This window comes from Thunnus albacares, chromosome 10 (assembly GCF_914725855.1).
Source record: "Thunnus albacares chromosome 10, fThuAlb1.1, whole genome shotgun sequence".
In the NCBI taxonomy this organism is placed as follows: domain Eukaryota; kingdom Metazoa; phylum Chordata; class Actinopteri; order Scombriformes; family Scombridae; genus Thunnus; species Thunnus albacares.
In genome coordinates this window covers 14,022,155-14,035,923 of record NC_058115.1, presented here as the reverse complement: position 1 = coordinate 14,035,923, position 13,769 = coordinate 14,022,155, and the positions used below count along the sequence as shown (strand labels likewise).

Genomic DNA, 13,769 nt, shown 5'->3' with positions numbered 1-13,769 from the left:
ATCTTCCTTCGTAAATTAACGTTGCTGGCTCTGATTTTATAGCAAATTATCTTTAAAACTAGTGTTGTATAAATTAGGCCCACTAAATCACATTGTAGTAGTTTATTTTGTTTTTTTCATGAGCATCAAGCCAACCCAACTCAACTGACCCCAACCAAAGCCTACTATGTTATCGTTGTAGGACAAAATGTATATATTTTGTGGGCTACAGTTTAGCTACTTACCGACCAACGGTAGCTAACCAATGAATGTCTTGTTTTATTTTTGGGTGATGTTTTTTTTATGTCTGTTGGTCCTGACTTTGCCCTGTTTCATCCAGAAGGGGGCAGATAAATCAGAAATTACACTATTCAAACGATACTAAAAAAGTAACTGCTTGACCTTGGTCGTTAAACGATGAGAAGTACATCATTTATATATCATGTGAACTAGTTAAAACACTTTAGTCCCCACCAACCAAACTGCAGGGACGCACGACAGTTGACGCATTCGTTTTTGGCGGAGCGCGCGCACACACGCACACTGCTGCGAATGACCAGAGAAGAGCCCGCGAGGACGTAACTTAGCGTAGTCGGGCCATCAAAACGTAACGATATATAGCGAGAGAGGTTTTTCCTGAGGGATTTTAAAGCTGGTCGGCTCGCTAGCTGACGGCAAATTAGGCATGGACGACAAGTCATTCACCAAGGAGTTGGACGGATGGATTGAACAACTGAATGAGTGCAAACAGCTATCAGAAAATCAGGTCAAAGTACTCTGCGAAAAGGTAAGCTCTGCGCCAGGAGGGCAGGCAAGCTATTAGTGTACCCATCATCCGCTCTCTAACGTTAGGATGCAGCTAGCAGAGCGTTACATGTTATGTCGCATGGTTTGTCGGGATCAGTACATGTATTTGCTGCACTAACGTCAGCCAATGCATGTGTGGCCTTGCTTTGGAGCACACCATTTGGCTGCAGCTGCACGCAGTACATTGCTAAAAGGGAAACCACTCGCCAAGAAGATGGAGGGGGATGCCTGAGAATATGTTTTCCCTAGCTACGCCCACCCTTGGTACCTCTTCAGCACTAGAGTGCACCGGCACATCAACAGCATGTAATAATCAAGTATCCTCCACAATCTGAAACTGGATAAATATTCAGTGTTTGGCTCTGACAGACTTGTTTACAACACATGTTCATTGTGCGCTCCTACACTGCACCACACTGTGTTACCTGTTTACCAGCCTCATCCTGTGTTTTTTTTTTGTTTTTTTTGGTACCCCTCCCTCTAAGGCTAAGGAGATCCTGACGAAGGAATCCAATGTGCAGGAGGTGAGATGTCCGGTGACCGTCTGTGGAGATGTTCATGGTCAGTTTCATGACTTAATGGAGCTGTTTAAGATAGGTGGGAAGTCTCCAGACACCAACTACCTCTTCATGGGAGACTATGTTGACAGAGGCTACTACTCTGTGGAGACAGTTACGCTCCTGGTTTCTCTTAAGGTAAAAAAAACTGATGCTTTAATATTAATCTAGATGCCAAGGAAATTTCAGATATAGATTTGGAGCGGGGCATGTGGTTTGTAAATTCATTTTTCTTTGCAGGTGAGGTTTCGTGAGCGAATCACAATTCTCAGAGGGAACCACGAGAGCAGACAGATCACACAAGTGTACGGCTTCTACGACGAGTGCTTGAGGAAATATGGAAATGCCAATGTTTGGAAGTACTTCACAGATCTGTTTGACTATCTGCCCCTCACTGCACTGGTAGATAACCAGGTGAGACGATGTAGTACATTGTGTGATGTACCATGTGAAGCACAGATACATGTGATTTATTTTCTCTTTCTTTTTGTTCAGATTTTCTGCCTACATGGAGGGTTGTCCCCTTCAATAGACACCCTGGAACACATCAGAGCGCTGGATCGCTTACAGGAGGTTCCTCATGAGGTAGACTTTACTGTCAAAGCATTCAGATGTTTACAGATTTCTATTAAGGATTATGTACCAGCAATGGTGCTCCAACTTTTGCCAACTGTTTACAACATAACTTATCCTGCTAAGCTTGCACATTCTGCAGATTTCCATATTACATCCTAAAATCTGTAATTTTACAATATGTGACATTTTCTCATACTGTAAAGTTCTGTATATATATATGTAGATTTTAAGCGTAACAACGCTGCTTTCCTGCATGTTTCAGGGTCCAATGTGTGACTTGTTATGGTCAGACCCAGATGACCGTGGTGGTTGGGGCATCTCCCCCCGTGGTGCTGGTTACACCTTCGGGCAGGACATCTCTGAGACTTTCAATCATGCAAACGGCCTAACTTTGGTCTCAAGAGCCCACCAGCTGGTGATGGAGGTACCTGCTGAAAGCAGAACTTTTTTTTTTTCTTGGAGGCACCAAGATACAGCTACTACAGTACATAACATGTTGCAAATTTAAAAGAGTTAACAAATCTTGTCATTTAGGGCTATAATTGGTGCCATGACCGAAATGTAGTGACGATCTTCAGCGCACCAAACTATTGTTATCGTTGTGGAAACCAGGCAGCAATCATGGAGCTTGACGACACATTGAAATACTCCTTGTAAGTAATCTTTTAAAATATGAATTAAATTGTGTTTGACACGTACATATAGTATTCTACAGCTCTCTTCACACACAACATATTTTTTACTTCTTCATCCTAAAATTTTATTTATATATTTATACCACCTATCTTTTGTGGTAGTTCTATTTTTCTCCCTTTGTATAGACACTTTTTTTCTCTTACCTTACATTTTTGATTGTTATGCACCACTACACCAAGACAAGTTCCTTGTATGTGAAAACTTACTGGGCAATAAATCTGAATCTGATTCTTAAAGACAATTTCTTGTTTGTTTCTATTAAGGACATTTGTCCTTAAAAAAAAAATCTGAAAATCCAAGTTGATGTGTAGTCCTTCTCTCTCGTTGTTTCAGCCTACAGTTTGACCCTGCACCACGCAGAGGGGAGCCCCACGTGACGCGGCGTACTCCCGACTATTTCCTGTAAAGATCTCCGCACGTGGGAGGGTGTTGAGCGGAGCTGGTGAGGATGGCAACAGGCCGCACGGAGGCTTGAGAAAAGAAGCATTCATAACCCCATGGACCAAAAAAATGTGTGCCATAATCACAATGAAATGGAAACTATATTAACTAGCTAATACCACCACCCTTACAACCTTTTTCTCTCTGTGCATGATGTTTTTATTGCTAGAAATGATTGCTACTATGAACAATACCTTCACAAATACCTGCTGGTTTGTCAGGAAAAATGAATGAACTAATGCTGAGAATAACAACTAAATGTAAGTGATCTTTGTGATAGGGCATCAATGATGACCAGAGTGTGTTGCTATATACAGTATATAAGCTGCATCTTTCACTTGGCATGGCCTCAAATCAAAGGTTGCAGTAAATACAATGTGAACTTATTTTCTTTTTGTAACTAAAGCGCAACAACAGTTTATTTTGTGAAGTGAGATGATTAGGGTTAGATGTCGGGAATGTTCTCTTTGCACTTTTGTATTTGATTTTTATCACATGGCACTGACAGACTGCGTTGTTTTTTATACCCTGTTACAGTGTAAGTAGCTCTCTTTTTGCTCTGCTGTCTCTACTGGGAGTTAATGTTATTAATTTAAGTAGGCAATATTGGTACAAATGACATCAGTGGTAAAAGTAACTTGCTGTTTTGCAGCCACAACTATACAAAATAAAGTCTGAAGTTGCTTCGTCATTTATTTCTAACAGGTACATTTTTTAGCTTTACTGGCCACAGCTCTCACCAGTCACCACTAGATGGAAACAGACACCCAAAAAATCTGATGAGAACTGATGAAATAATCTGCATGGCGATAATCAGCCTTACTGTGAATGTGTGCAGGTAACAAGGGAATTAAATTTCTGTATCAGTTTATTTTCATTACAGTCATATATTTATGATTTGAACCATGAAGGGACGAACAGCTGGTCTGCTGCTGCCATTCAAGCCATGACTAATTATGTATTTCATTTAGTTTTGGGGGGTTTATTTGGAAATGTTGACAAGCACAAAATATAGTGAACATGTACTTAGACTAATATTTCCTTTAAAAAAAAAAATACAATAAAGAACATATGAATCCACCTGAACATGGAGTACATTCACCTAGATGAGCAGAGATTTAAAAAATATGAATGAGGTCAAATTTAGCCATTCTCAATGTCATTATGTGTATGCATATATATATATGTTTATGCATACATGCTAGCATTGATCTACCAGGTAAATACATAGTAAATACAATATACATACATAGTAGGCATTTACCCAAAAACATTTTAAACATTTGGAGTGGCATGTGGAGAAAAACAGCAGTCAGACTTTATCCAAGCTCTGTCGTGAATACAAACTGACAAAAACTAATAATGATAAATATAGAAATAATGAAAGTAATTGGTACAGAACAGACAGATACAATTATAAGGATAAAAGGAAAAAAATATAAGAAAGAAAAAATAAATGTGTAAATCTAAGCAGTGCTATTAGTCAAACTATATACACTGTGGTCTACGTGATTAATATCCTGAAGTGGAGTAAAAGCTGCTATAAGTTTACCTCAATATGTCAAAACCGGATCCCAGATGCAGAGGAATTTGTCCCTGGATCCCCTTGTGTGTTGTTTTTAATTTTGTTATTTATTTTAGTTTCTCCCATGAACCAAATATAATTGAATAAAACCGTTACATTAAATAATTGCTTTTTAATTATTTCGTTTTAAGGGTCACCTTCTTCTTAACTACACACTCGTATTATCTGATAACGTCAGGCTGTTGTTTTACTAGTTTTAACATTATATATTAATGATTTACTGCCTGTGCATCAAGTCAGCGAAAATGTCATTAACGGATGTGCTGCTCAGCGCGCGTGCGAAAATAAAGTTGAAAGTGAATTCGTCACCTCAGATGTTTACGTTAAATTCAATTGATTTATAGAAGAATATGACATCATTTTGTATTGTCTGAACTTTTTCCTGTCGGTTACTGATCGATGCAACTACACTGTTGTTCAGCGACTCCCTGTTTTTAAGGCAGGACTTTTAGTTTCTTAGTGAGATTCCTTCCACTGGGGGATGTGGTCTGTGTGAGTATATGTGTGAGTGAATGCGTGTGTGTGAGTGACTGAGTGTGTGTGCGTGTGTGTGTGTGCTCACTAGCTGTGCTGACGCTGCTGCATGTAAAATTAGCTGGCTGCAGCCTTTCAGGGACACCTCTTGCGGACCGCCGGAGCCCACAGTGCAGTAAGTAACCTCTCCGCATCTTTTCATGACACACAAAGATGTCGAAATTCAAAAACACCAGCGTGCACGTTTCGTCTCTAATCGGGGGGGACGGGGGTGTGGGGTGGGGGGGAGAGAGTCTGTCATTTAGACGCGAGAGTCTCCTTTGAGAAGCCCCGCTGGATGTGGGGATGTGGCAGGCTGATACTAGTTGAGTCTGGGGGCGCACAGCTGGACAATTATCGGGCTGGACAGATGTTGCACCTAATTAGCCGTTTGACAAGGATGATATTTGGATTATTATTGTTTGGTGGATGCTTTTCACCGCTGTGCTCAGCTGCAGGAGCACCTTCCCAGTCCAGATTTGACTGGTCTACGTCGGGTTGAACAATTAACCACAGCATGTTTACCCTCCCGACCACTGAGAGAAAGCAGCTTCTCTCAGTGTCATAGATGTCGGATGTATATGAAACGAAGGCTTATATGAAATCAGTCTCCAGATGCTGCTCGTAAGCGATATCTTTGTTTGTGAGGAGTTGCTGTGAATTGCAGGTTAATGTGTAGCCACGCAGGCCGCCTTTGATTGGCTGAGAGTGAGGGCAGAACCAGCTGAGGGGTTTATAGATCAAAGGCCGTGTCAGTCCAAAGTTCAGTCGTCTGATATAACCTTTATTAGTAATTTAGCATCGATTAAAGCTGTTAACATGGCTTTGACTGCAGCTGCCTCCTGTACAAATCATACCCACTGTGTGTTTCAGTGTTTTGCTGGATAAGCTGTAGTGAAAGGGGTGTTTTGTTGCCATCTCGTGAGAATCCCATGGAGTTTAATTCAATTTAAAGAGACAGCACGCCTCATGCACTTTAACAGCCGCCAGCAAAAACAAAGAGAGAGAGAGAGAGAGTTTTCTGTTTTGTTGTCAATCCAGCAGCCATCTTTGGTGCAGTTTCAGGTGGAGGTTCATCATGCTGCTGCGAATCCTTGTATAGCCTTGATTTACTTTGGCTGTGCTCGGTCCTCTTAGAGGCACAAATGGTTAAAAACCAGATCAGACTGGGTTACATGGACCCACACACACGCACACTGTCCTTCACTGGGGAGAATGAGCATGCATGCACACATCCACAAAGCATGTTTTTGACAGTGCAGTGTCAGTGCAGGCCAGTTTTATCTGGTTGCAGATTGTGAAATCATAAATGCATAAACATTTAATGAAATACTCACTAGAGGTGATAAGAAGCCCAAATATTGCATAACCTCCTGTGCTTTGCTCACTGTACCCTTATATGATTTGTAATTTATTGATAAAAAATTAATGATTTGTTTGGCCGTTTGCAGTCCTTCACATGCAGAGGGCTTCGTCACTTTCCAAGTGCTGCTTTTCAGCCATAGTTTGGGGGTTGGTGTGTGCCCATAATAGAGCTTTGCAATTTAGCGCTTCACAACCCTTGTGTCAGGTCAGCCATTGCCATAGCAACATTATGCTGAATTAGCAGCATGGCAATCCAGAAAGGAGCTTTTTTTTTCACGAGTCCTCCTTCTCTGACTTGTGTCTGCAAAAGAAAACAAGGACTGAGAGGCTGCACAGCGCTGGAATTCAGGAACAATATGAGTCACTATTAGCGTAACACAGTGTAGTTATGAAACACTTTAGTTCACTGGAGTTCCACTGTTTCGTGCATTGAGAAACCTCTGATATGATTTTTTATAACATTTCCTTTTCACCAGATAAATATGGCAGCAGAGCTATCCACTTCCATAAACATCAAGGAGCCCCGGTGGGACCAGAGCACATTTGTGGGCCGAGCTAAACATTTCTTCACTGTCACAGACCCCAGAAACATCCTCCTCACCAACGAACAACTAGCACACGCGCACAAAATCATCACCGACTACAGGTGAGCCAGGCTAGAGCTACAAGGACAGATGTATCAGTAGAAGTCCACTTAGAGCCGCTGTTAGGAGGATTTCTGTCTTTACTGTCTCTCAGGCAAGGTATAGTCTCTCCGGGGTTGACGGAGGACGAACTGTGGAGAGCCAAGTATGTTTTCGACTCAGCTTTCCATCCCGATACTGGGGAGAAGATGATCCTCATTGGCCGCATGTCAGCGCAGGTTCCAATGAACATGACGATCACTGGATGCATGATGACCTTTTACAAGTAAGAACTTGTAGGAGTCTTATATCAGACTATAAAATTGTGACTCTAATTCCCACTACTACTACTACTAAAAATACGCTACTACTTCTAAAGCTAGTACAACCACTACCCCTACTACTAATATAGATATAAATATTGTGCATTTATATATATATATTACTGGAGGACATTTGTCTAGAAGAAAATTTAGTTTAATCCCAGTAATTTAAATCTTTCAAACTCTTTCTAAAGAAGTCAAATTTCAAAGTTTGCAAATTGAAACCAGAAAATCTAAACTTTAGCTGTAAAATAAAGCTGCTAGAATGAAAACTGCATCTTTACACTTTCCTCAACACAAACTGCACTGTTTGCAATCTTGCAGGACAACTCCGGCTGTGTTGTTCTGGCAGTGGATCAATCAGTCCTTCAATGCAATAGTCAATTACACCAACAGGAGCGGTGATGCTCCAATCACAGTCAGGTAAGAGACGGACGTTTTTTTGCCACTGACACCAGCTCATATTAACCCTTTTTCATTCAACACTGTTTGTGTGGACTGCTGATGTGATCGATGACTCTTCTGTTTGCAGTCAGCTTGGCACAGCTTATGTGTCTGCCACCACGGGGGCAGTTGCCACCGCTCTAGGACTAAATGCACTAACAAAGGTATCAGTTCATCTAACCCCATTCTACATCTCATTTTAATGTATTGACCTCAGACGATGGCGTCAGCCATGCACATATAGTCTCTTTGTCATAGAAGAGCCATATTATGCACAGGGTCATGCTCTGTAATCGGCATGTTGTCCCGCTAGCTATTAATAAACGCTGATTTATAGTAGAAAAGCATAATGCATATACACAATATCAGAAATATAACCTGCAATAACCCGCAGTCCTTCACTAGTGTGAAAGGTTTGCGCCAAGCAGAGTAATGTGATGTGATTCTGTTTCATTTCCTTCCTTCCTATTTTTGTGCCTCCTTTCTCCTGCTGCAGCACATCTCACCCCTGATTGGACGGTTCGTTCCGTTTGCTGCTGTAGCCGCTGCTAACTGTATCAACATCCCACTGATGAGACAAAGGTAAGGAGAGTGCATGATGACATACATGATCGGAAATGTCACTGATATCAAAGATTGTAAGGTCTTTTCTCTGAGTAGGCTAAATCCTCTTCGCTCCCTCCTGTCCTCAGAGAACTTCAACACGGCATTCCCGTAACAGACGAGAATGACAACAGGTTAGGAGAGTCGACGAAAGCAGCACAGCAGGCCATCTCTCAGGTCGTGGTCTCCAGAATCCTCATGGCTTCTCCAGGAATGGGTATGAATATCTTTGTATCATCAGACAGCTGTTGGCATCATTTAATTGACAGTTTTAACTGAAAATGCATGACGTAATAATATTTTAATTGTGTCTTTTCAGCTATTCCCCCGTTTTTAATGAACCATTTGGAAAAGAAGGCCTTTCTGAGGGTAGGCATGTTTCTGATTTAGTTCCATTCTTTGAGACACAAACTCACAAAAGAGGAACGCATTTGCTCCTCGACATCAACTTCATCATCACTGACTTCAAATACCGTGAAGGTTTAAGCTAAACTGTGGGAACTCGGTGTCCCACTCTGCCTCTGCCACTCGGTTTCCTTTTAGTAATCACACATCAGAGCAATGAAAAGCACCGAGGACATGAGGCCACTCTAGTATGGGAATTCACCACTGCTTTTGTGCCCCTCATTCGTTTTTCTGCCTGGTCTTTTCAGAAGTTCCCATGGATGAGTGCACCTATTCAAGTCAGCCTGGTGGGATTCTGGTGAGTCGTCAGAGATGGTCCACCTGATAAGCCACCATGTGTAATTCCTTTGAAAGTACAACCTAATTTCTTACAACATGGATATGAAACCCAGTAATCTTAATGTTTTTTATATCACTTTAAATGTTGTTAAAAGTTATAATCAAGTTCTCTTGTCACATCTCATTGTAAATAGAGTTCAGAAACCTAATCTGTGGCCCAGGCATTCATATTATATTGAGGATAAACTGCTAGTTGAGGTCAGAAGGCTGATTTTTACCATCTTGACCAATATATCCTGCACTGAGTTTCACTGCTTCCTGGCTTCACTTAACCTCCTCTGACCTCAGGATGAGCAATTACACTCATGTGTAACATGCCTTTAGTTCAGCTCAGATGACGTGACAGTGATCAGCAGCACATCCTGTAAACTAGCACACACACACACACACACACACACTTTATAGACGTGTTCTGTCAAATAATTTGAGACACATGCCACAAATTTTAAAGCTTGTAGACAGGAAACAACCACCTCGCTCCGACCACTAAATTCACCCTCCGTCATGTTCATTGGATATCTTTTTAGCCACACTAACGGTGTGGCTCAGCAATCAGTCGGTCAACCACATTTGTCCAGACTGAAGTCTCTCAGAAACAATTTAATGGTTTGCCATAACTTAGCACATGAAACCATCTTTTAATATTTGTGCAAAACACCCTTTAAAGTTCAGCTGAAATATGAGGCTTCAGCAGTCTTGGGAAAAGTGTTTCAAAAAATTTGAACTTTTCCTTTAAATCAGCGGTTCTCAAACTTTTTCACGTCAAGGACCCCTAAACTGATATAAATTAGACCACAAATCCCCTTATGATAAGATTTAGCTTTTAGATGTTTTTTTTTTTACAGAAATTGTATGAAACCCATGACCAAAACACTCATACATTCAGTCATTGTGTTACTTATGGATGGAAATTATAGTGAAAATAAATGATTCCCCTTTTTGCTGGAGACCCCCTGGAACCCCCTCAAGGACCCCTGGGAGACCCCGGATGCCACTTTGAGAACCACTGATTTAAATGTCCCTGGAGGATGAATCCTAATGACTTTGGGGATCCCCTTACTGTTCCTCTAGCACCACCATGAGGTGGACATCTTTGTGGTTTAGTCACATGTGTCGACAACTGGATCACCCTGAAATTCAGTACAAGCTCTCACGTCTCCTTTACGACCCCTCTGAATTTTTCTCGTATTATCATCAAGTCAAAAGTTTAATTTGTCCAATACTTCGGTTTAAACTAATGACATTCACATCAGCCTCAGTTGTACTGTCAAAGTGCTAATTAGCTCTTTAGTGCTAAGTAGCAAATGTTAGCATGCTAAACTATGATGATTAACATGGTTAACATTATACCTGCTAAACATCAGCATGTTAGCATTATCATTGTGATGTTAGCGTTTAGCTCAAAGCACTGATGTGAAGCAGACAGCCGCTAGTGTGGCTGCAGACTGTCTTTTTTGACAGGTGACGTCAGAACAGGAAGCTCTGGACTGTACGTGTGCATGTTTCATCGGTCTGTTTTTATTTTCAGCCTTGTGTTTGCCACCCCACTGTGCTGTGCGTTGTTCCCTCAGAAGAGGTGAGTGAAAGGTTTAAACTTGATTGTGAGGAAAAAGTTTTAATTATGCAGATTCTCCGTTGCATAATACAACTTAATGTGTTTGACGCATTAACCCCTGCATTTCTCCCCCCGTCATCCAGCTCTATGTCAGTCAGCGGCTTGGAGCCGGAGCTGCAGGAGAAGATCCGGGCCAACCACCCAGGAGTTGAGAGGGTGTACTTCAACAAAGGGCTATGAGTGTGCAGCCCCCTCATCCAAACACTGCCATAACACAGCTGCAGGCTCAGTCCTCGCCTCTCTGCCAGCCCTCCTCATTCAGTGTGCCAAAGTTAAGTTTGTGTCTCCTCATTTCCACCATTCAGATGGATGTCTGAGGACTCCCTCTCTCAGTCAGTCTCTTTGTAATGAGATGTTTGCTTTTGTCAATGTGATTGTTGATTTTATTGTTAACTGCTTGAGAAGATTTTCTCCCCGAGTGGGCTGGATGAAAAGTATGTTTTACCATGACAGATATAGTGGCCCGTGTAAGACCGATTTAAATGGACATTTTACTTTCTGTACAGTATTTTCTTTTGTAAAGTTGGTGACTTGTTGATCGTATGTCGCCGCCAAACCATTTTCACACTCTCCTACCTAAAGTTGGCAGGCAGTTGATGATAATAATCAGATTTTGACCATTGATTAGTCAAAGACCTCTGCAATTCATGCATTTGCCAAAATCTGTACTCAGATTTTTTTTTTTTTTTTAGACCTCTCAACGATTGCAACCTCCTACTCTCAACAGTGTTATTTTAAAGAATGACATTCACTTTTCTTCACTTTAATTCAGTTCGTTTTGCCAAATGAGTGACATTCAACAATCTGAACACAATTTTCCAGGGATCCACCCTATAAAATGTGATGCTATGAAGGTGGCAGCCATTGACGGGCCAACACGGTGCTATTTGATGTCTTAATAATCAGTGTTTATCACAGTATTTATTCTGCTTGCCAAACATGCATGAACAAACCACTCCGCATATGAGCATCATGGTATTTAACTATGGGGCCTCTGCTTCAAAGAAAAATTCAGGAGAGCTGAACAGTGGTGACAAACAGTGTTGTTGTCAATCTTTTCAGCAAAACACGCCGCTTCCATAATCCCCAGTCCAGGATTTTGTGATTTCAGTATTCCACCAAAATTGAATTCATTCATTCATGCCTTACACAGACCTATTTTTTTATGTGACTCACTCTGTCTTCTGTACCTTTATGCCGCATCCTAAGAGGTTTGATTTTTACCGCACATTTTAGATTTATGTAGTAGTTTTATCAATTGTTTTCCAACTGTTATCGTACATTTTTATATTCATTTGGAGCATATGTTCGATATAGATGTGAAGTTTTGGTGAAAAAAATGCCAAATATGCTCTCAAGATCATATTTTTCAAGGCAAGGATGAAGATATATCGAAGGATCCATCTGTCCAATTTATGTTTAAACTCTAACTTTAGTCATTAACATTGCAAAGTGAAACATTTCAAAATCACAGTAAACGTAATCACTTTGATCTCAGCCTGATGAGTTTGAGAAATGTGGAAGTTCCCAGCTAAAAGCTTGAATCAGCAACAAACATCCTGCTTAGAGTTTCACTACAGTATTTCATTGTGAAAGTGAGAAACATGTGCACTGTAATAAGCACATACAGTTACATCAGCACACACTATCTCAGCTCTGGCCTGGTGAGCTGATTAAAGCAGGTGAAAAATCATGGACACCTTGTCAGTCTGATGTTCAAACTTTTGTTCTGTACTTGTGCTGCAGCGTCAGTATTCACATGATGATGCCAGTATTAGTGTGTCTGGACACAGTTGGCGTGTGTGTGCGTGGGCCTGACGGCTGTTGTGGTGTATAAGACCGATGGCCTGTCTGTGCCACATTAACAGCGACTGTATGAAGTTGGGGTTGTAGGCTGATCTCGTATCAGAGAGACTGGACAGCGAAATCATTGGCCAACTTTAAAATCAGGGATCAGAGGGAAAAAGATGGACTTGAAGCCACAAAATGTTTTAGCAAGTTGTTTGACCAACCTCGCCTCATTTTGAAACTTTAAAAAAAAAATCATGTATTTTTAAGGACCCAGTGTGTGTTGAAACCATTTGGTCCGATTAATGCATATGTTTACATTTGAAATTTAAATACATGAAAATGCTTGTGAACATTGATTTGATGACATTGCATCTTTTGCTCATCATGGTGTGTGATTTCCGTAAGGTGTTTAATGTTTAATATACTGTAAATCTACTAACATATATTGCTGTATAAGTAAGTTTATTTTAGATTGTCAGTGTTTCCAGAGCGAGTCGGAGCCGTTTCCCCCCCCTTGCTGGTTTGAAGTGAAGTTTGTTATTCTAGTGCTAAAGGTAACTGAATGTAGCATTTTCCAATTACAGCTGTTTTCGGTGTGTTAGTCCAGAAAAGCACAATGTTGTAACAGATTTCAAATGCTGCACATTTTTAAAAACTTGCTCAGTTTCCGGTCCACAACGCTTTTCAGTACATCTTTGATCAGCGAGGGAGAGACTGATGATAAATATTAAACTTGCCCTCTGGTAGACATTATTTCTGAGTGTCCTTTAACCTTTAACTGCATCTAACTAGACCTGATTCCTCTTTAATGTGTTCAAAAATGTAAAAATTAACTCCTTAATAACATGTTCACAAGCTTCAATCTACCAAATCAAAATCAATGTCACTACAGCCAAAGCGATACAAATCGACTTAAAGGGGAATAAGTCATTTACAGTTTGCATTAATTGAAATGAATATTTTTAAGAAAAAGAATATTATGACAAATGGTATTTGATTGTTTTGCAGTACACTGGGGTGATGTAATGTTTAGACTAACTGGATGAAATAAAGATGATGAAATATTGTATGTGGTGTTGGTTGATGTTGACGGCTCCACAGCGCCAT

General features: G+C 40.8%; 2 protein-coding genes across 3 annotated transcripts; both read left to right on the top strand.

Moving 5' to 3' along the window:
• The first annotated feature begins 253 nt into the window (after nt 1-253).
• On the top strand, nt 254-3,747 carry LOC122990941 (serine/threonine-protein phosphatase 2A catalytic subunit alpha isoform-like). Of its 2 annotated transcripts, none has more exons than XM_044364517.1 (7): nt 254-766; nt 1,272-1,481; nt 1,584-1,757; nt 1,839-1,928; nt 2,182-2,343; nt 2,454-2,572; nt 2,949-3,747. In XM_044364517.1, the coding sequence occupies exons 1-7, from the start codon at nt 665-667 to the stop codon at nt 3,019-3,021; spliced, it is 930 nt and encodes a 309-aa protein (XP_044220452.1). In that variant the 5' UTR covers nt 254-664; the 3' UTR covers nt 3,022-3,747. The 2 variants fall into 2 exon arrangements, with proteins under 2 accessions (XP_044220452.1, XP_044220454.1); XM_044364519.1 differs by lacking the exon at nt 254-766 and adding an exon at nt 775-1,092.
• Nucleotides 3,748-5,156: 1,409 nt separating this feature from the next.
• Nucleotides 5,157-13,731, top strand: sfxn1 (sideroflexin 1). The gene is made up of 11 exons (XM_044363003.1): nt 5,157-5,290; nt 6,996-7,165; nt 7,258-7,428; nt 7,790-7,888; nt 7,998-8,073; nt 8,406-8,491; nt 8,602-8,729; nt 8,832-8,881; nt 9,166-9,215; nt 10,785-10,832; nt 10,955-13,731. Exons 2-11 carry the CDS (start codon nt 7,002-7,004, stop codon nt 11,049-11,051), a joined length of 969 nt encoding a protein of 322 aa, XP_044218938.1. The 5' UTR covers nt 5,157-5,290; nt 6,996-7,001; the 3' UTR covers nt 11,052-13,731.
• The last annotated feature ends 38 nt before the right edge of the window (nt 13,732-13,769 follow it).